Raw genomic sequence first — 24036 nt, 5'->3', positions numbered from 1 at the left:
GGAAGACAGGTTGATGGGGAAAGAAGAGTGTCAGGGAGAGGGAGAATGCATGGAGGACAAAGGAGAGGAAGACCAAGAGCGGTGGTCTCTGATGAGATAGGGGCCACAATTATTGACCATGTTGTAAACCATGGTCTCTCTTTGAGAGAGGCCGGTTTAAGGGCGAAACCACATCTGCAGCGTTCAACAGTTGCATCAATAGTACCAATTTTCCGGCAAAAAAACTGGTGAGATGTGCATCCTTCAATGATAATTGAACTACATATTACAGTACAATACAATATGGTCACATTTTGTACTGACATTTTGAAATATATTGATTGTTTTGTGTTTTTCAGTAGGATCCAAGGGTTAGAATATTATCAGCTGCACAGGAAATTGCCATTGTTGTCAATGCAATAAAACTGCGGGAAATTCGGGACAGAGTGCTGGCAGACAATATCACTTTTGGGAATGTGAATACGGTCAGCACAATGATAATTGCGAGAGCCCTAGAGAAACATAAAATAAGGATGAAGCAGTTGTACACTGTACCCTTTGAGAGAAATGGTGAACGTGTGAAAGAACTCCGGTATCAATATGTCCAGGTAAGATGTCTGTTCAATAACCGAACAGGGTACATACACAGCTATGTATAATGTAAAGTACTGTAACACTGTGGATTTAATGTACTTTAGAGAGTAATGGATGTGCAGTTTGCCAGGCAAGGAGCTAACATCACAATGTGTCCAGCACTATCCAATGATGGTTTTCTGCTACACAAACCACTCATTGGCCCCTACAATACAGAGAGGCTACTTTATTTTCTGGATGACCTGCATAATCGACTTGTGCCAGCGGAGGAGAGAGGGGCAATGAACTCCCCTACCTTCGTTGTTGTGTGGGATAATGTGGCATTCCACCACTCTGCTGCAGTCACCGACTGGTTTACTGCACATCCCAGGATGTCAGTACTATTCCTGCCTCCGTACTCCCCCTTTCTAAACCCCATAGAGAAGTTCTTCTCTGCGTGGAGGTGGAAGGTTTATGACCACCATCCACATGACCAGATGTCCTTACTGGATGCCATGAATGTGGGGTGTGGAGACACTTCTCCTGAAGACTGCCAGGGTTGGATTAGACATTCCAGAAGACACTTTCCAAGATGCATCGCCAGAGAAGACATAAGATGTGATGTTGATGAGAACTTGTGGCCAAATGCAGGAGAGAGGGAGAACTAGAACCCTCACAGTACTGTACAGTATGAGTGATTATACTGTACACGTTGATGAGAACTAGAACCCTCACAGTACTGTACAGTATGAGTGATTATACTATACACGTTGATGAGAACTAGAACCCTCACAGTACTGTACAGTATGAGTGATTATACTAGACATGTTGATGAGAACTAGAACCCTCACAGTACCGTACAGTATGAGTGATTATACTATACATGTTGAAGAGAACTAGAACCCTCACAGTACCGTACAGTATGAGTGATTATACTATACATGTTGATGAGAACTAGAATCCTCACAGTACTGTACAGTATGAGTGATTATACTATACATGTTGATGAGAACTAGAACCCTCACAGTACTGTACAGTATGAGTGATTATACTATACATGTTGATGAGAACTAGAACCCTCACAGTACTGTACAGTATGAGTGATTATACTATACATGTTGATGAGAACTAGAACCCTCACAGTACTGTACAGTATGAGTGATTATACTATACATGTTGATGAGAACTAGAACCCTCACAGTACTGTACAGTATGAGTGATTATACTATACATGTTGATGAGAACTAGAACCCTCACAGTACTGTACAGTATGAGTGATTATACTATACACGTTGATGAGAACTAGAACCCTCACAGTACTGTACAGTATGAGTGATTATACTAGACACGTTGATGAGAACTAGAACCCTCACAGTACTGTACAGTATGAGTGATTATACTAGACACGTTGATGAGAACTAGAACCCTCACAGTACCGTACAGTATGAGTGATTATACTAGACACGTTGATGAGAACTAGAACCCTCACAGTACCGTACAGTATGAGTGATTATACTAGACACGTTGATGAGAACTAGAACCCTCACAGTACCGTACAGTATGAGTGATTATACTATACACGTTGATGAGAACTAGAACCCTAACAGTACTGTACAGTATGACTGATTATACTATACATGTTGATGAGAACTAGTACCCTCACAGTACTGTACAGTATGAGTGATTATACTATACATGTTGATGAGAACTAGAACCCTCACAGTACTGTACAGTATGAGTGATTATACTATACATGTTGATGAGAACTAGAACCCTCACAGTACTGTACAGTATGAGTGATTATACTATACATGTTGATGAGAACTAGAACCCTCACAGTACTGTACAGTATGAGTGATTATACTATACATGTTGATGAGAACTAGAACCCTCACAGTACTGTACAGTATGAGTGATTATACTATACATGTTGATGAGAACTAGAATCCTCACAGTACTGTACAGTATGAGTGATTATACTATACATGTTGATGAGAACTAGAACCCTCACAGTACTGTACAGTATGAGTGATTATACTATACATGTTGATGAGAACTAGAACCCTCACAGTACTGTACAGTATGAGTGATTATACTATACATGTTGATGAGAACTAGAACCCTCACAGTACTGTACAGTATGAGTGATTATACTATACATGTTGATGAGAACTAGAACCCTCACAGTACTGTACAGTATGAGTGATTATACTATACACGTTGATGAGAACTAGAACCCTCACAGTACTGTACAGTATGAGTGATTATACTATACACGTTGATGAGAACTAGAACCCTCACAGCACTGTACAGTATGAGTGATTATACTATACACGTTGATGAGAACTAGAACCCTCACAGTACTGTACAGTATGAGTGATTATACTATACATGTTGATGAGAGCTAGAACCCTCACAGTACTGTACAGTATGAGTGATTATACTATACATGTTGATGAGAACTAGAACCCTCACAGTACTGTACAGTATGAGTGATTATACCATACACGTTGATGAGAACTAGAACCCTCACAGTACTGTACAGTATGAGTGATTATACCATACACGTTGATGAGAACTAGAACCCTCACAGTACTGTACAGTATGAGTGATTATACATGTTGATGAGAACTAGAATCCTCACAGTACTGTACAGTATGAGTGATTATACTATACATGTTGATGAGAACTAGAACCCTCACAGTACTGTACAGTATGAGTGATTATACTATACACGTTGATGAGAACTAGAACCCTCACAGTACTGTACAGTATGAGTGATTATACTATACATGTTGATGAGAACTAGAATCCTCACAGTACTGTACAGTATGAGTGATTATACTATACATGTTGATGAGAACTAGAATCCTCACAGTACTGTACAGTATGAGTGATTATACTATACATGTTGATGAGAACTAGAACCCTCACAGTACTGTACAGTATGAGTGATTATACTATACATGTTGATGAGAACTAGAACCCTCACAGTACTGTACAGTATGAGTGATTATACTATACATGTTGATGAGAACTAGAACCCTCACAGTACTGTACAGTATGAGTGATTATACTATACATGTTGATGAGAACTAGAACCCTCACAGTACTCTACAGTATGAGTGATTATACTATACATGTTGATGAGAACTAGAACCCTCACAGTACTGTACAGTATGAGTGATTATACTATACATATTGATGAGAACTAGAACCCTCACAGTACTGTACAGTATGAGTGATTATACTATACATGTTGATGAGAACTAGAACCCTCACAGTACTCTACAGTATGATTGATTATACTATACATGTTGATGAGAACTAGAACCCTCACAGTGCTCTACAGTATGAGTGATTATACTATACATGTTGATGATGTTTTGTTGTAATTATTATTGCAGCCCTGGAATTTCAGGAATTTGTTTTTTGTTTCAACTTTTTATTTTTCACAAGTAAATTATTATACGCAAAGATATAGAAAAAAATAAAGGCTATTGAAGCAAATTGCTGCATTTCTGATTCATTCTTGTTACATATACTTTAGTACGGTCAATAAAGTGAAAAGGTGTTATTCTTATTCTATAATGAAATACTGATTTATGTGAAAAATCATTCAAACTTCAAAGATAAGTTCATCATTTCTGTAATGCTCCCTGTTAGTGTTTTTTAGGTCAGTGTGTTATGAGTGACTGTATGCTTTCTGAGTGAGAATTGTTTCCAGTGTTATGGTCAAACGTTGCTTATTTTGAGACATGTATAAAGTGTTTTGGTGGTTTGACTGAGTTTTGGAGGTGAGATGAACTGTTTGGCCAAGATGCATGTTGGTAATGCAGACTGTGTGAAGAGTTTTGAAAAAGTGGCTTCAGTATTGACCAATGCTTGTTAGCAATTCAAAATAACTCTAAACATCGAGCCAGATGGCGACCACAGCCTCTCCTCTCCTCCACTCTCTCCTCTCCTCCACTCTCTCCTCTCTTCCACGCTCTCCTCTCCTCCACAGCCTCTCCTCTCCCCCACAGCCTCTCCTCTCCTCCACTCTCTCCTCTCCTCCACTCTCTCCTCTCTTCCACTCTCTCCTCTCCTCCACAGCCTCTCCTCTCCCCCACAGCCTCTCCTCTCCTCCACTCTCTCCTCTTCTCCACTCTCTCCTTTCCTCCACAGCCTCTCCTCTCCTCCACTCTCTCCTCTCCTCCACTCTCTCCTCTCCTCCACTCTCTCCTCTCCTCCACTCCACTCTCTCCTCTCCTCCACTCTCTCCTCTCCTCCACTCTCTCCTCTCCTCCACAGCCTCTCCTCTCCTCCACTCTCTCCACTCTCTCCTCTCCTCCACTCTCTCCTCTCCTCCACTCTCTCCTCTCCTCCACACTCTCCTCTCCTCCACTCTCTCCTCTCCTCCACTCTCTCCTCTCCTCCACTCTCTCCTCTCCTCCACTCTCTCCTCTCAGGCCTACTGATCCAAGTCAACCATAAAGACTGTTAACACCAGGGTCCATATTGCACCATGTGGTCCATAGCCTCTTAAATAGCTAATCTGTATGAGTGCGGTGGTTGTGGCAGGCAGGCTGGCAGGGTGTTGATTGGAGGGGAGGTCCTGGGGAAGAGGCTGGTCTCGCTCCAGCAGTGCACACACACATCACTGAGCCTTAAGCCTCTATGCATCACGGCCTGTCCATCTCTACACACACATCACTGAGCCTCAAACCTCTACACATCACGGCCTGTCCATCTCTACACACACATCACTGAGCCTCAAGCCTCTACGCCTCACGGCCTGTCCATCTCTACACACACATCACTGAGCCTTAAGCCTCTACGCCTCACGGCCTGTCCATCTCTACACACACATCACTGAGCCTCAAGCCTCTACGCCTCACGGCCTGTCCATCTCTACACACACATCACTGAGCCTTAAGCCTCTACACCTCACGGCCTGTCCATCTCTACACACACATCACAGATTGGGATACACACGCTCGCGCTCTCTCCATTCCTCCGTCTCTTTCTGCAGGGTAAAGTCTCGATCTGTAAAGGCTCATTACCCTGCCCCAGGTAGAGAAGCAGACTCAGAGCCTTGCAGGCAGAGAGAGCTGGGCTGCTAGGATACAGGCTGACGGTGTGGGTGAGGGAGAGAAAACACCAGAGGTTGGGCTTCTACTGGGGTAAATATGCATTAGTACACTGCCCATTTTATTTAAACTGTCCCTTTTTTCCCTCTCCTTCTCTCTTTCTCCTTTCTTCTCAATCTCTCAGTTTTTCTCTTGGTGCTACAAAGAAACGTTCTCCTAAAGTGTTGTGTTTCTCAGACAGTTCTGTGGCTGGCTGTCTATCTTTCATAGACCTGCTTTCACGTAATGGAGGCCCAAAACCATTTACATTTTTCAAACAGCGTAGCTGCATTCATGCCCACTAGGCATTCTTCTTCTTTGAGGGGCTCCAGCTGAGCACAGGTGTTCTGTCATAACCTGCACCACTGATACATATTACCACTTCCTCTTTCCACCAGTGATGTGAGTTAATGAGACAGGTGTTAAGTGATAAAATGTTACCTTTCTCACAAGTGGCTCCACCGTAGCTGGGCAGACACAGGCACACAAAGGAGTTGATCTCGTCGATACAGGTGCCTCCATTCTGACACGGGTTTGACTGGCAGTCGTCGATGTCTGTCAGGGAAAAAAGGGTTGTGTTCATTAGGCACCAAATGGAAGAAAACAGATTGAATCAGGGAGGGATCACCTGGACTTGTCCAATAAGAATGGCTTATTTTTGTTTTAAAATGTATGTCCCAATGAATCCAACCAAGGAAAAACCAAGGATACACGAGGAGACAGGGTCAGTTACAACACTGCAGTCACTGGACACGGCACATATCTCTTGTCACCATCAGAGATCTAACTTTTCGGAGAGGTCTGAGCTCTTTTGAGGAGTTGTAATTAAATGCTTTGATTCAGAAGCCCATCAATAAATCCATGCACGCACACTTGCACACACACGAACAGACACACACACACACACACTTTGCGGAGACGTTTAAGGCCATGGTTCTCCTTTCTGTGTAAAAGCAGAACTATATTTATCTCACTGCTGATCTGGGGCCTTAGGGCAAAATCATTAAAACCACAGCTGGCATCCCAGCAACCATTGCCCTCAGAACATCTGAGTATATCTCGGGGGCCCGGGCGAGAGGGCAGGAGACGGGTATCGAGTAACGTAGGGATCACGCTTTTTATAGTTCTCCAAGTCTGGAAGTGTGTGGAAGATGGCGAGTCCCTAGGTTGGATTACAGGGATTTGATGGCGAGGCGAAGCGTGTTGGATAAAAGCAGCTTGTGGTGGTTATCAAAGCGGAGAGAAGAAAGGCAAGAGTTAGTCTGAATCCACACTGGGACGGCCTGCCATGTCTAGACGATGAATCAACAGATCAGGAGGGAGGGAGGGATTACTACAGCACACATACAGAGACGTTTGGAGGCGCTGACTGGTGCTGTACTGTATATATAGCAGGGCTCTCAGCTGGGTTCTCTAGTACTGCAATGTTTCTCTGCTAATCAGGAAGTGTGATACTGTGGAGTACAGAAGAGTTGAAAGCTGGCCTCTCATCCATCCCATTGTCTGTGAGGTGGTACCACAATCCTCCAAAGAAGACTTGGTTTAGCTCAGCTAATTCTGACCCCCAGGCAGCGCAGCACTTGACTCTTAACAATGACAGGAAAGAGGGAACATACTGCTGGGCCGGCTCTGGCCTCTTGAGTGTCTCCCCTCCCTCCTCTCCTTCTTCCATCCTCCTCCAGCTTCAGACACAGCAGGCATAACAGAGGAGAGCAGAGAGAAGCCAGAGAACTCATTCAGTGGCCACTCAGTGTCCACCCAGCCCAGCTGGCTAACTGGGGATAAACTGTAGCCGGGGCAGGTGGTGGGTGGTGGAGGGCGGCTGCTGCCCAGCCTTCTCTGGCTTCCTCCCCAGGACAACACAGGCAGGCCTGAAAGCCTAGAAGTTATGCTCCATCCCCAAGGCCTCCCAGGAGCAGCCGGTGGAGGATTGTGAGGATTGTTCATCGGCTGGCAGAGGAGAGAGAGGGGGAGAGAGAGAGCGAGTGAAAGAGGCCAGACTAACTGGGGGGGTGTGCCACTGACAAATGTGCAGTCTCAGCCTAGATGACATGGGTGAGAGAGAGAGAGAGAGAGAGAGAGAGAGAGAGAGAGAGAGAGAGAGAGAGAGAGGAGAGAGAGAGAGAGAGAGGGGGTTGCAGTCTTGGCCAGACCCCCACCCTCATCTCTGTCCCTATGGGGTGTGTGTGCCAGTCCAGTGTAACACTATTTCCCTATGCAGGGCCAGGCCCCACTATTCCTGCTGTTTCCTGTTCTGGAGGTTTTTTTCCCCCTACTTCACCACAGCAAGATTTATGCTTTCAATTCCAGATGCGGCCAGGGCATCTGTGAACATGGAGCCAAATAAAAAGTAAACAGCTCCCTCTTTTATAAATGTGAATTTCGACGCAATCAACAATTTCACGCCAATGAATCCCAGCAGGTTTCTCCTCTGGGCCCAGTTAGAGTCCACAGACTAGAATCTAATAAAGGAGGCAAAGAAACGAAGAAAGGATCAATATCATGACCAAGGACTTTCTCTCAGTCAGACAGACCAGCATTAAAAAAGTTCCCCAGGCATATTTTCTCTCTTTCTCATTCACGTTCTCTCCCTCTCCCTTTCTCTCCTCTCTCTCCTCTCTCTCACTCCTACAATGGTGCTGCTGTGGGGTTCAAGTCTTAATGATAAAAAATGTAAAGGCATGTGACACAGGCAGACAGAAGTAATTTGCCATGCAGGGGTAGAAAGGGTAGTGAGGGATTCATTGAGTCATTCATTCTCGCTCTCTCTCTCTCTCTGTGACTATCAGGATCAATGCAACATCACTAAGCCCTGTCACAGACACACAGATGACAGTCTCTCTGTGACTATCAGGATCAATGCAACATCACTAAGCCCTGTCACAGACACACAGATGACAGTCTCTCTCTGTGACTATCAGGATCAATGCAACATCACTAAGCCCTGTCACAGACACACAGATGACAGTCTCTCTCTGCCATGCTGCATGATACCTACATTCCTAAATCAGGTGGCTCCTCACAAAACAGACACTACAGTCTACCTGAGAACTAACATGGTCTACCTCACATAAAACTATCAATACAAACACTATATAATCTACAGCACCTGGAAACCAGAGGAATGGATGGCTAGATCTGCATTGCACAGTGAAGTCGCAATCTATCTTAGTTGGCTGTTCATAACACAGACACTAGTACTATACTATACCTTGGTGAAGGAAAGACGTTACTGTAGCTACCATCCACTTAGAGTTTCCTCTGAGGCAATCAACACATCAGCATTCACCTATAAAGTCAGCATTCCATTCATTAAACAGGCATTACGATGAGCATCAGAGTTAACCACCCACAGGAAATAACCCATCATTTGCAACAAAGAAGCCATCACCCACCTCCGTTAACATTCACACTGACACGGCCCCATGATTGAAAACTAAAATGGCCGCATTGAGCAAGTCAACATCTATGGAGTGTATTTGTTGGCCTTGGCACTGAATGATAACAATTTCCTTGACACTTTATGATAACCATTTCCTTGACAGCATCTTAAAGAGATCATTATCTGAAGGATGGTTTCTGCCACTTAAAACTCTGTGGAGTGTTTTGGATCCACAGCGGGCAGCGCCAGGGCGATACACGTCTGCCAGCACATCCTAATGACAGTTTGAGAGAGGGCATTGAAATTCAGTGGTGTCCGTCTCCTCTGAGTTTTATTACCATCTTCTGCCAGCTTGCTACCTATGGCCCGGCTAGCTGTCTGAATCTCACTGGACGCTTATGATCACTCGGCTAAGCATGCCTCTCCTTAATGTCAATATGCCATGTCCATTGCTGTTCTGGTTAGTGTTTATTAGCTTATTTCACTGTAGAGCCTCTAGCCCTGCTCATTATACCTTATCCAACCTTTCAGTTCCACCACCCACACATGCTATGGCATCACCTTGTTTCAATAATGTTTGTTTCTAGAGACAATATCTCTCTCATCATCACTCAATGACTAGGTTTACCTCCACTGTATTCACATCCTACCATACCTTTGTCTGTACATTATACCTTGAAGCTATTTTATCGCCCCCAGAAACCTGCTCCTTTTACTCTCTATTCCGGACGTCATAGACAACCAATTCTCATAGCTTTTAGCCGTACTCTTATCCTACTCCTCTGTTCCTCTGGTGATGTAGAGGTGAATCCAGGCCCTGCAGTGCCTAGCTCCACTCCTATTCCCCAGGCGCTCTCTTTTGATGACTTCTGTAACCGTAAAAGCCTTGGTTTCATGCATGTTAACATTAGAAGCCTCCTCCCTAAGTTTGTTTTATTCACTGCTTTAGCACACTCTGCCAACCCGGATGTCCTAGCCGTGTCTGAATCCTGGCTTAGGAAGACCACCAAAAACTCTGAAATCTCCATCATCCCTAACTACAATATTTTCAGACAAGATAGAACGGCCAAAGGGGGCGGTGTTGCAATCTACTGCAGAGATAGCCTGCAGAGTTCTGTCCTACTATCCAGGACTGTACCCAAACAATTTGAACTTCTACTTTTAAAAATCCACCTCTCTAAAAACAAGTCTCTAACTGTTGCCGCCTGCTATAGACCACCCTCTGCCGCCAGCTGTGCTCTGGACACCATATGTGAACTGATTGCCTCCCATCTATCTTCAGAGCTCGTGCTGCTAGGTGACCTAAACTGGGACATGCTTAACACCCCGGCCATCCTACAATCTAAGCTTGACGCCCTCAATCTCACACAAATGATCAATGAACCTACCAGGTACCACCCCAAAGCCGTAAACACGGGCACCCTCATAGATATCATTCTAACCAACTTGCCCTCTAAATACACCTCTGCTGTTTTCAACCAAGATCTCAGCGATCACTGCCTCATTGCCTGCATCCGTAATGGGTCAACGGTCAAACGACCTCCACTCATCACTGTCAAACGCTCCCTGAAACACTTCAGTGAGCAAGCCTTTCTAATCGACCTGGCCCGGGTATCCTGGAAGGATATTGACCTAATCCCGTCAGCAGAGGATGCCTGGTTATTTAAAAAAATGCCTTCCTCACCATCTTAAATAAGCATGCCCCATTCAAGAAATTTAGAACCAGGAACAGATATAGCACATGGTTCTCTCCAGACCTGACTGCCCTTAACCAACACAAAAACATCCTGTGGCGTTCTGCATTAGCATCGAACAGCCCCCGTGATAAGCAACTTTTCAGGGAAGTTAAAAACCAATATACGCAGGCAGTTAGAAAAGCCAAGGTTAGCTTTTTCAAGCAGAAATTTGCTTCCTGCATCACAAACTAAAAAAGTTCTGGGACCTCCTCCCAGCTGCCCACTGCACTGAGGATAGGAAACTCTGTCACCACCGATAAATCCACTATAATTGAGAATTTCAATACACATTTTTTTACGGCTGGCCATGCTTTCCACCTGGCTACCCCTACCGCGGTCAACAGAACTGCACCCCCCACAGCTACTCGCCCAAGCCTTCCCCATTTCTCCTTCTCCCAAATCCAGTCAGCTGATGTTCTGAAAGAGCTGCAAAATCTGGACCCCTACAAATCAGACGGGCTAGACAATCTGGACTCTTTCTTTCTAAAATGATCTGCTGAAATTGTTGCAACCCCTATTACTAGCCTGTTCAACCTCTCTTTCGTGTCGTCTGTGATTCCCAAAGATTGGAAAGCAGCTGCGGTCATCCCCCTCTTCAAAGGGGGACACACTCTTGACCCAAACTGCTACAGACCTATATCTATCCTACCCTGTCTTTCTAAGGTCTTCGAAAACCAAGTCAACAAACAGATTGCTGAACATTTTGAATCCCACCGCAACTTCTCCACTATGCAATCTGGTTTCAGAGCTGGTCATGGGTGCACCTCAGCCACGCTCAAGGTCCTAAATGATATCGTAACCGCCATCGATAAGAAACAATACTGTGCTGCCGTATTCATTGACCTGGCCAAGGTTTTCGACTCAATCACCACATCCTCATCGGCAGACTCAATAGCCTTGGTTTCTCAAATGATTCCCTCGCTTGGTTCACCAACTACTTCTCTGATAGAGTTTAATGTGTGAAATCGGATGGCCTGATGGCCTCTTGCAGTCTCTATGGGGGTGCCACAGGGTTCAATTCTTGGGCCAACTCTTTTCTCTGTATACATCAATGATGTCGCTCTTGCTGCTGGTGAGTCTCTGATCCACCTTTACGCAGACGACACCATTCTGTATACTTCTGGCCCTTCTTTGGACACTGTGTTAACAACCCTCCAGACGAGCTTCAATGCCATACAACTCTCCTTCTGTGGCCTCCAACTGCTCTTAAATACAAGTAAAACTAAATGAATGCTTTTCAACCGATCACTGCCCGCACCTGCCCGCCTGTCCAGCATCACTACTCTGGACGGTTCTGACTAGGAATATGTGGACAACTACAAATATCTAGGTGTCTGGTTAGACTGTAAACTCTCCTTTCAGACTCACATCAAACATCTCCAATCCAAAGTTAAATCTAGAATTGGCTTCCTATTTCGCAACAAAGCATCCTTCACTCATGCTGCCAAACATACCCTCGTAAAACTGACCATCCTACCGATCCTCGACTTCGGCGATGTCATTTACAAAATAGCCTCCAATACCCTACTCAATAAACTGGATGCAGTCTACCACAGTGCCATCCATTTTGTCACCAAAGCCCCATATACTACCCACCACTGCGACCTGTACGCTCTCGTTGGCTGGCCCTTGCTTCATACTCGTCGCCAAACCCACTGGCTCCAGGTCATCTACAAGACCCTGCTAGGTAAAGTCCCCCCTTATCTCAACTCACTGGTCACCATAGCAGCACCCACCTGTAGCACGCGATCCAGCACCCCCAAAGCGAATTCCTCCTTTGGCCGTCTCTCCTTCCAGTTCTCTGCTGCCAATGACTGTAACGAACTACAAAAAACCTCTGAAACTGGAAACACTTATCTCCCTCACTAGCTTTAAGCACCAGCTGTCAGAGCAGCTCACAGATCACTGCACCTGTACATAGCCCATCTATAATTTTGCCTAAACAACTACCGCTTCCCCTACTGTATTTATTTATTTATTTGCACCCCATTACTTCTATTTCTACTTTTCACTTTCTTCCACTACAAATCTACCATTCCAGTGTTTTACTTGCTATATTGTATTTACTTTGCCACCATGGCCTTTTTTGCCTTTACCTCCCTTATCTCACCTCATTTGCTTACATTGTATATAGACTTATTTTTCCTACTGTATTATTGAATGTATGTTTGTTTTACTCTGTGTTGTTGTAAGTGTCGAACTGCTTTGCTTTATCTTGGCCAGGTCGCAATTGTAAATGAGAACTTGTTCTCAACTTGCCTACCTGGTTAAATAAAGGTGAAATAAATAAAATAAATGAAAATATTATGTTTGAAGGATAAATTACCCTCTTTCAAGGGAACAGTCGTCGTCCTGTTGCTGTTGATTGTCTCTTTCGTAATTACTTTGGCAACATGTGAATAGTCTCGCCTTTTCAATGAAATGTGCTTTATGGATTGTGCAGTGAAAGAAAATGTGGCGGAAAGAGAGGGATAGAGAGAGAGATAGAGAGAGGGAGGAAGGAAAGTAAGGAGGAAGAGAGTGAAAAAAGAGAGAGGAAGAGAGAGAGAGAGAGAGAGAGAGAGAGAGAGAGAAGTGAGCATGAGAGTGAGAGAGAGAGAAAGAGAGAGATAGTTGGAGGGTAACATAGAGAAGGAGAGTGAAAGAGAGAGTGAAAGAGAGATAGTTGGAGGGTAACAGAGAGAAAGAGAGAGTGAGAGAGAGACAGAGAGACCTGGAACTGCTAATGGGATTATCTGCACTCAACAGGTCCTATTGATGGCCTTATGATTCAGCAGAGCATAAGAAAGCTCTATTCAACACTCCACTAACAAAACGTACAGCTGCTGAGTGTGTTGTGAAACAGAGAAGGTAAGCTAAGGTTTACACAATGAGATGGAGCATGTATCACACACACACACACACACACACACACACACACACACACACACACACACACACACACACACACACACACACACACACACACACACACACACACACACACACACAGAGAGAGAGAAAAACACACACCTGCTGTTGCCAGCGTATGGTAACTCGGCTGCTGTCAGTATGGGAGGCGGAAAGCTTGTTTAGTCATAACACAGCCCAACTGTCAGTAACTGCTAGGAGTGGTGGTAGGAGTCAGGCGCAGAGAGCAGAGGTAAGGAAATGTGTGTTTATTCCATAAAACACAAAACGGTCGACGACAACACAACCGGCATGAAAAATGCAAAGTGCCCAGAACAACAGGTACACAACATGCATATAAAATAACACTTGTCGATCGCCAGCACATCCAATAACAAAAACACACTCTGACGCAAAATAATCCCGCACAAACCTGGGCGGGCTAAACAGGCTTAAATAACCATAAATCAAGAGAACCAAATGAGGAACAGGTGCAAACAATAAGACATACCAAACGAAAAGGAAAAAGGGATCAGCGGCGGCTAGTAGGCCGGTGACGACGACCGCCGAGCGCCGCCCGAGCAGGCAGGGGAGCCACCTTCGGTGGGATTCGTGACAGTACCCCCCTCCTGACGCGCGGCTCCCGCAGCGCGCCGCCACCGGCCTCGAGTGCGACCCGGAGGACGAGGCGCAGGGCGATCCCCATGAAGGCGGTGGAATTCCCTCAGTAGAGCGGGGTCCAAAATGTCCTTCCTAGGTACCCAGTACCTCTCCTCCGCGCCGTAACCCTCCCAGTCGACGAGGTACTGTAGCCCCCCCCCCCCCCCCCCCCCCAAAGTCTGGAGTCCAGAATGGCCGGGGACCCCCCAATGTCCAGCGGGGGTGGAGGAACCTCCGGCACCTCACCTTCCTGCATGGGACCAGCCACCACCGGCTTGAGGAGAGACACATGAAACGAGGGGTTAATACGGTAGTAAGATGGAAGTTGTAACCGGTAACACACCTCGTTTATCCTCCTCAGGACTTTAAATGGCCCTACACACTGCGGGCTCAGCTTCCGGCAGGGCAAGCGGAGGGGCAGGTTTCTAGCCGAGAGCCAGGCTCGATTCCCTGGTGCAAACACAGGGGTCTCACTGCGGTGCTGGTCAGCGCTCTTCTTCTGCCGTCCACTCGCCTTAGTGAGTGCGTCTTGGACGGCTCTCCAAGTGTCCTTCAAGCGCTGCACCCAATCCTCCACCGCAGGAGCCTCGGTCTGGCTCTGGTGCCATGGAGCCAGCACCGGCTGGTAGCCCAACACGCACTGGAACGGTGACATGTTGGTCGATGAGTGACGTAGGGAATTTTGGGCTATTTCTGCCCATGGGACGTATCACGCCCATTCCCTGGGCCGGTCCCGGCAATACGTCCTTAGAAACCTACCCACCTCTTGGTTCACTCTCTCCACCTGCCCATTACTTTCGGGGTGGAAACCCGAGGTCAGGCTGACCGAGACCCCCAAACGTTCCATGAACGCCCTCCAAACTCTGGACGTGAACTGGGGACCCCGATCAGAAACGATGTCCTCGGGCACCCCGTAGTGCCGGAAGACATGGGTAAACAGGGCCTCCGCAGTCTGCAGAGCCGTAGGGAGACCGGGCAATGGGATGAGACGGCAGGACTTCGAGAACCGATCCACAACGACCAGGATAGTGGTGTTCCCCTGAGATACGGGAAGGTCAGTGAGGAAGTCCACTGACAAGTGCGACCACGGCCGCTGTGGAACGGGGAGGGGGTGTAATTTCCCTCTAGGCAGGTGTCGAGGAGCCTTGCTCTGAGCGCACACCGAGCAGGAGGAAACATACAACCGCACATCCTTGCCCAAGGTGGGCCACCAGTACTTTCCCCTCAGGTTCCGCACTGTCCTCTCGATCCCAGGGTGCGACGAAGAGGGGAGATTATGGGCCCATCGAATCAATCGATCACGGAGACCAAGCGGCACGTACTGAACACCTGCCGGACACTGCGATGGTGCAGGTTCCAACCGTAATGCCCGCTCGATCTCCGCGTCCAACTCCCATACCACCGGAGCTACCAAGCACGATGCTGGAATGATGGGAGCCGGATCGATGGCCCTCTCCTCGGTGTCATATAGGCGGGACAGTGCGTCGGCCTTCGTGTTCTGTGAACCTGGCCGATAAGAGATCGTGAACCGGAAACGGGTAAAGAACATGGCCCACCTGGCCTGACGTGGATTCAGTCTCCTAGCTGCCCGGATGTACTCGAGATTACGGTGGTCAGTCCAGATGAGGAAAGGGTGCTTAGCCCCCTCAAGCCAATGTCTCCACACCTTCAGAGCCTTGACCACAGCTAACAACTCCCGGTCCCCCACGTCATAGTTCTGCTCCGCCGGCCCGAGCGTCCTAGAAAAGAAAGCGCACGGGGGGAGTTTGGGTGGCGTGCCCAAGCGCTGTGATAGCACGGCCCCCATTCCAGTCTCGGACGTGTCCACCTCCACTATGAATGCCAAAGAGGGGTCCGGATGAGCCAGCACGGGAGCGTCGGTAAACAGCTCCTTCAGGTGACTGAACGCTCTGTTCGCCTCTGCTGACCTGCGCTAGCGCGCCGGACCCCCTTCAGCAGTGAGGTAATGGGAGCAGCAACTTGACCAAAGCCCCGGATAAACCTCCGGTAGTAATTGTCAAACCCTAAAAACCGTTGCACCTCCTTTACCGTGGTCGGAGTCGGCCAATTACGCACGGCTTTAACGTGGTCATCCTCCATCACCACCCCCGAGGTGGAAATGCGATACCCCAGGAAGGAAACGGCTCGCTTGAAAAACTCACATTTCTCAGCCTTAACGTACAGGTAATTCTCCAGCAGTCGCCCAAGCACCTTGCGCACCAGGGAGACATGCGCGGCGCGGGTGGCGGAATTGATCAGGATGTCATCAATATACACCACTACCCCCTGCCCGTGCAGGTCCCTGAGAATCTCGTCAACAAAGGATTGAAAGATGGCTGGAGCATTCTTTAACCCATACGGCATGACGAGGTACTCATAGTGGCCCGATGTGGTACTGAATGCGGTTTTCCACTCGTCTCCTCCCCGGATACGCACCAGATTGTATGCGCTCCTGAGGTCCAGTTTCGTGAAAAAACGCGCGCCGTGAAATGATTCCACCGCCGTAGCGATGAGAGGTAGCGGGTAACTAAACCCTACTGTGATAGAATTTAGACCTCGATAATCAATGCACGGACGCAGCCCTCCATCCTTTTTCTTCACGAAAAAGAAACTCGAGGAGACGGGTGACATGGAGGGCCGAATGTACCCCTGTCTCAGAGATTCCGTGACATATGTCTCCATAGCCAATGTTTCCTCCTGTGACTATGGGTACACGTGACTCCTGGGAAGTGTAGCGTTTACCTGGAGGTTTATCACGCAATCCCCTCGTCGATGAGGTGGTAATCGGGTCGCCCTCTTTTTACAGAAGGCGATAGCCAAATCGGCATATTCTGAGGGAATGCGCACAGTGGAAACCTGGTCTGGACTCTCCACTGTCGTCGCACCGATGGAAACTCCCTTACACCTGCCTGAGCACTCCTCTGACCACCCTCTGAGAGCCCCCTGTCTCCACGAAATATTAGGATTGTGATTGGCCAGCCAGGGAATCCCCAGCATCACCGGAAACGCAGGCGAATCAATGAGGAAGAGACTAATCCGTTCCCCATGATCCCCCTGCGTTACCATGTGCAGTGGCACCGTGGCCTCCCTGACCAGTCCTGACCCTAATGGTCGGCTATCTAAGGAGTGCACGGGGAAAGGTTGGTCCAACGACACCAGGGGAATCCCTAGCCTTAACACGAGCCCACGATCCATAAAGTTTCCAGCTGCGCCTGAATCAACTAGCGCTTTATGCTGGAAAGAGGGAGAAAACAAGGGGAAAGTTACTAAAACGAACATATGACCAACAGGGAGCTCTGGGTGAGGTTGGTGCTTACTCACCTGAGGTGAACGAGGAGTGCTCCGCCTGCCATCCCGATTCCCAGAGGAGCTCCCCCAGCACCGGTCGGTAGTGTGTCCTCTCCGACCACACTGGGTACAGGAGGAACCTCCTCCTCCGGTTCCCCTGGACGCGGCCCCCCCTAGCTCCATAGGGATGGGAGCTGGAGGACCTGGAGGTGGAACCAACAGGGCCCGGTCCGGACGCCCGCGAGCAGCCAGCAGGTTGTCGAGACGAATGGACATGTCTATTAGTTCATCCAGTGAGAGGGTAGTGTCCCGACAGGCTAGCTCCCGGCGGACGTTCTCCCGGAGGCTACACCGATAGTGGTCCATCAGGGCCCTGTCGTTCCACCCCGCTCCAGCAGCCAAGATCCGGAACTCCAGAGCAAAGTCCTGTGTGCTCCTCGTCTCCTGCCGCAGGTGGAACAGTCGTTCACCCGCCGCCCGGCCCTCTGCTGGGTGGTCGAACACGGCCCGGAAACGGCGGGTGAACTCGGGGCAGTGATCCCTTGCCGAGTCTGGGCCATACCACACTGCGTTGGCCCACTCCAGGGCACGTCCCGTTAAGCACGAGACGAGGACGCTTACGCACTCCTCTCCCGAGGGAGTTGGACGAACGGTAGCCAGGTACAACTCCAACTGTAGCAGGAACCCCTGGCACCCAGCCGCCGCTCCATCATACTCCCTGGGGAGAGCCAGGCGCAAGGCTCCGGGTCCGGACGCCGGTGGAGGGTAGCTGGTGGGGGGGGAGTTTGTGCTGGGGATGCGGTAGGGAGGCCACTCCTCTCCCATCGGTCCATCCTCTCCATCATCTGATCCATCGCTGAGCCGATTCGGTGGAGAATGGTGGTATGATGAGGACCCGTTCCTCCATCGATGGGAGAGGAGGGGAGGCTGCTCCTGCTGACTCCATAGCTGGTGCGGGATTCTGTCAGTAACTGCTAGGAGTGGTGGTAGGAGTCAGGCGCAGAGAGCAGAGGTAAGGAAATGTGTGTTTATTCCATAAAACACAAAACGGTCGACGCCAACACAACCGGCGTGAAAAATGCAAAGTGCCCAGAACAACAGGTACACAGCATGCATATAAAATAACACTGTCGATCGCCAGCACGTCCAATAACAAAAACACACTCTGACGCAAAATAATCCCGCACAAACCTGGGCGGGCTAAACAGGCTTAAATAACCATAAATCAAGAGAACCAAATGAGGAACAGGTGCAAACAATAAGACATACCAAACGAAAAGGAAAAAGGGATCAGCGGCGGCTAGTAGGCCGGTGATGACGACCGCCGAGCCTTGCCCGAGCAGGCAGGGGAGCCACCTTCGGTGGGATTCGTGACACCAACAGCTCAGTAAAGGACCCAGGGTGGGAAACTACATGCCAACACTTCCCTGATCAAACAGTGTTTTGATAGATTAAAGAGAGGGTTAGTGAACCTGGAAATACCAAACGGGGAAAATTCATTTAGGACAGGAGAACAGGAAGCGGGAGAGTGTAGACCTGAAGGAGAGGACTGCTCAGTACCCAGGCTGGTCTTGTCCAGTGCTGGGTCAATTCCATTTCAATTTAGTCCATTTGAAGTTCCAATTCAACAACTGAAAAAATCCTGATTGAAAATAAATGACACTTTTCATTTCTTGAATTGGAACATTAGTTCATCCCTTCACTCTCTTGAATTGACTGACTGAATGAAATGGAATTGACCCCAAACAGTGATGTAAAAAGGTGGGTAAACTGTTTGTGTGTCTGTGTGTGCCCTTGGCTGGTGGATGTGTATGGGGGAGAGGGAGGATGACTGGACGTAGAGCGGATCAGAGCTATGAACATAGGAACTGGAGGTACAGAACTCAGCAAAAAAAGAAACGTCCCTTTTTCAGGACCCTGTCTTTCAAAGATAATTCGTAAAAATACAAATAACTTCACAGATCTTCATTGTAAAGGGTTTAAACACTTGTAAAGGGTTTAAACACAAGCCCGACGCACCGTTGCCTGTATGTAGCCTCGCTACTGTTATAGCTTCGCTACTGTATATAGCCTTGCTACTGTTATTTATTACTGTCTTTTTACTGTTGTTTTTATTTCTTTACTTACCTATTGTTTACCTAATACCTTTTTTGCACTGTTGGTTAGAGCCTGTAAGTAAGCATTTCACTGTAAACTTTTATTTTATTTTATTTTGTTCAATGAACCATAAACAATTAATGAACATGCATCTGTGGAACGTTCGTTTAGACACTAACAGCTTACAGACGGTAGGCAATTAAGGTCACAGTTATGAAAACTTAGGACACTAAAGAGGCCTTTCTACTGACTCTGAAAAGCACCAAAAGAAAGATGCCCAGGGGCCCTGCTCATCTGTGTGAACGTGCCTTAGGCAGGCTGCAAGGAGGCATGAGGACTGCAGATGTGGCCAGGGCAATAAATTGTAATGTCCGTACTGGGAGACGCCTAAGACAGCGCTTCAGGGAGACAGGACGGACAGCTGATCGTCCTCGCAGTGGCAGACCACATGTAACAACACCTGCACAAGATCGGTACATCCGAACATCACACCTGCGGGACAGGTACAGGATGGCAACAACAACTACCCGAGTTACACCAGGAACGCACAATCCCATCATCAGTGCTCAGACTGTCCGCAATAGGCTGAGAGAGGCTGGACTGAGGGCTTGTAAGCCTGTTGGAAGGCAGGTCCTCACCAGACATCACCGACAACAACGTCGCATATGGGCACAAACCCACCATCGCTGGACCAGACAGGACTGGCAAAAAGTGCTCTTCACTGACGAGACTCAGTGAAGTCTCACCAGGGGTGATGGTCAGATTCGCGTTTATCGTCAAAGGAATGAGCGTTACACTGAGGCCTGTACTCTGGAGCGGGATCGGTTTGGAGGTGGAGGGTCCGTCATGGTCTGGGGCGGTGTATCACAGCCTCATCGGACTGAGCTTGTTGTCATTGCAGGCAATCTCAACGCTGTGCGTTACAGGGAAGACATCCTCCTTCCTCATGTGGTACCCTTCCTGCAGGCTCATCCTGACATGACCCTCCAGCATGACAATGCCCCCAGCCATACTGCTCGTTCTGTGCGTGAATTCCAGCAAGACAGGAATGTCAGTGTTCTGCCATGGTCAGCAAAGAGCCATGAATCCCATTGAGCACCTCTGGGACCTGTTGGATCAGAGGGTGAGGGCCAGGGCCATTCCCCCCAGAAATGTCCGGGAACTTTCAGGTGCCTTGGTGGAAGAGCGGGGTAACATCTCAAAGCAAGAACTGGCAAATCTGGTGCAGTCCATGAGGAGGAGATGCACTGCAGTACTTAATGCAGCTGGTGGCCACACCAGATACTGACTGTTACTTTTGATTTTGACCCCCCCTTTGTTCAGGAACACATTATCCATTTCTGTTAGTCACATGTCTGTGGAACTTGTTCAGTTTATCTCAGTTGTTGAATCTTGTTATGTTCAAACAAATATTTACACATGTTAAGTTTGCTGACAATAAACGCAGTTGACAGTGAGAGGACGTTTCTTTTTTGCTGAGTTTAGTATGTACGTACACAACACAGGAGGTTGGTGGCACCTTAATTGGGGAGGACGGGCTCATAGTAATGGCTGGAATGGAATAAATGAAATGGTATCAATACCATTCCATTGACTCCATTCCAGACATTATTATGAGCTGTCCTCCCCTCAGAACTTCTGTGCTATTGCCTTGTGTTCTATAGATAGATCAATGAACCATTGATAGTGGATCCAGCCTAGTGTATAAACGAATGTCTACTTACTAACATCACAGATTGTTATTTAGTTTATATTGTAGATGCATACGCTTGTTCATTGGTATGGACATAGAAACTAACCTATAGTGATTCAATACAGATGTAGGATCTTAATTTGATTACCCTGTTGCAGGAGAACTAATTTCCACTTACACATTTCAGACTTTATTTTCCCTTATGAAAACTGTTTCAACCACTACAAAAATGTCCATGAATTATAATCCACATAATAATTCACATTTCCTGTTGCTGCAGGATTATTTTCCTGCTTTAGCAAATTGGCTCAAATGAAGATCCTATATCTGTAGAAATGTAGATTTAGTAGTCCTATATTCAAAATCCTATTGATTTAAACTGTTGTTACTTTAACTCAGCCACACCTAGCACCCTGTTTTCATTGACCAGGCTATATAACACATCCAGAGTAATGCATTAAACCTGTTTTCCAATACCGAGAATAACAAAACATAAACAATAAACACTAATCCTGAGTATGATTCAAGCATCAATTTAGTAAACTTGTATGAATAACACCCATAGGTTCAGAGTGGAGATCAGAGGGCAGTGTTCTGACCATTACTGTGTGTGTGTGTGTGTGTGTGTGTGTGTGTGTGTGTGTGTGTGTGTGTGTGTGTGTGTGTGTGTGTGTGTGTGTGTGTGTGTGTGTGTGTGTGTGTGTGTGTGTGTGTGTGTGTGTGTGTGTGTGTGTGTGTGTGTGTGTGTGTGTGTGTGCGTGCGAGCATGTGTGTGAGAACGAGACAGAGAGAGTGTGTGTGTGTTCCAGCCAGACCGATAGGTCCAGGCTGCTGTTGACAGGGATAATTCAACACACACATGGGACTGTGGGAACACCTAATGAGAAGAGTATGTCACAACATGTCAAAGCCCTGGTACTCACACAGCCCTCACCAATGACAGCCAGCCTATCTCTTGTCCCTGTTCTTTGACAGCCAGACTATCTCTGGTCACTGTTCTCTGACAGCCAGCCTATGTCTGGTCACTGTTCTCTGGCAGCTAGACTATCCCTGGTCACTGTTCTCTGACAGCCAGACTATCTCTGGTCCCTCTTCTCTGACAGCCAGCCTATCTCTGGTCCCTGTTCTCTGACAGCCAGACTATCTCTGGTCCCTGTTCTCTGACAGCCAGCCTATCTCTGGTCCCTGTTCTCTGACAGCCAGCCTATCTCTGGTCCCTGTTCTCTGACAGCCAGCCTATCTCTGGTCCCTGTTCTCTGACAGCCAGCCTATCTCTGGTCCTTGTTCTCTGACAGCCAGACTATCTCTGGTCCCTGTTCTCTGACAGCCAGACTATCTCTGGTCACTGTTCTCTGACAGCCAGCCTATCTCTGGTCACTGTTCTCTGACAGCCAGCCTATCCCTGGTCACTGTGCTCTGACAGCCAGCCTATCTCTGGTCACTGTTCTCTGACAGCCAGCCTATCCCTGGTCACTGTTCTCTGGCAGCCAGACTATCCCTGGTCACTGTTCTCTGGCAGCCAGACTATCCCTGGTCACTGTTCTCTGGCAGCCAGACTATCCCTGGTCACTGTTCTCTGGCAGCCAGACTATCTCTGGTCCCTGTTCTCTGACAGCCAGACTATCCCTGGTCACTGTGCTCTGACAGCCAGCCTATCCCTGGTCACTGTTCTCTGGCAGCCAGACTATCCCTGGTCACTGTTCTCTGGCAGCCAGACTATCCCTGGTCACTGTTATCTGGCAGCCAGACTATCTCTGGTCCCTGTTCTCTGACAGCCAGACTATCCCTGGTCACTGTGCTCTGACAGCCAGACTATCTCTGGTCCCTGTTCTCTGACAGCCAGACTATCTCTGGTCCCTGTTCTCTGACAGCCAGCCTATCTCTGGTCCCTGTTCTCTGACAGCCAGACTATCTCTGGTCCCTGTTCTCTGACAGCCAGACTATCTCTGGTCCCTGTTCTCTGGCAGCCAGACTATCTCTGGTCACTGTTCTACAAGCCAGACTATCTCTGGTCCCTGTTCTCTGACAGCCAGACTATCTCTGGTCCCTGTTCTCTGACAGCCAGCCTATCTCTGGTCCCTGTTCCCTGGGAGATGAGGCCTGGTCAGGGGCTTGTTGTCATTTCCTAGTCCCACATAATCAGAAGTCTATGGCCCTAAAGCCATGCAGGCACCAGTCAGTCAGTCAACCTCTACCTGCTGTCAGAGACACAGGCTGGCTGTCTGGCTGGCTGGAAATACTGGCTGGATAGACACATGGCGGTTTTTGTAGAAGAGTAAGGGTTCTCAATGAGTTACCTGGCTAAATAAACGTTTCAAAACATTGGAAAGCGGTGGGAATATTCTTGCTGACTCATTCTCCTCCTTTCCTTCCCCCATTGACTCCCTCCTTTTACTTTGGGACATTGAGTACCCCTAGGGACAGTGATTTAGAAATGTCCCCTGACAGCCACTGTCTCAGCTGCCACCCAGAGCTGTGATCATTACCAGGGTTTACCAGGGGTCAGCTCCACTCTACATGACTGATCTACTGTATCATACATCTACAGCAATGCAGAAACACCTTTCTGATTTTAATGTAGAACAGTTCCCCCAGGGGAGGAAATGGAGGGCTATTCTCTACCTCTGC

General features: G+C 47.8%; 1 protein-coding gene across 1 annotated transcript in view; it reads right to left on the bottom strand.

Annotated features, from left to right (window-relative positions):
• The window catches only part of ncanb (neurocan b), a 254548-nt gene that overhangs the window by 51911 nt on the left and 178601 nt on the right, over positions 1 to 24036 (bottom strand). Inside the window, exon 11 of the mRNA XM_045697231.2 lies at positions 6105 to 6218. Coding sequence (XP_045553187.2) covers positions 6105 to 6218 — 114 coding nt within the window. The remainder of the gene's footprint in view (positions 1 to 6104; positions 6219 to 24036) is intronic.

The sequence above is a fragment of the Salmo salar genome, chromosome 16 (genome assembly GCF_965601325.2).
Source record: "Salmo salar chromosome 16, fSalSal1, whole genome shotgun sequence".
NCBI lineage: Eukaryota > Metazoa > Chordata > Actinopteri > Salmoniformes > Salmonidae > Salmo > Salmo salar.
The sequence above is the reverse complement of the archived record's forward strand: the minus strand, read 5'-3'. Positions and strand labels throughout refer to the sequence as shown.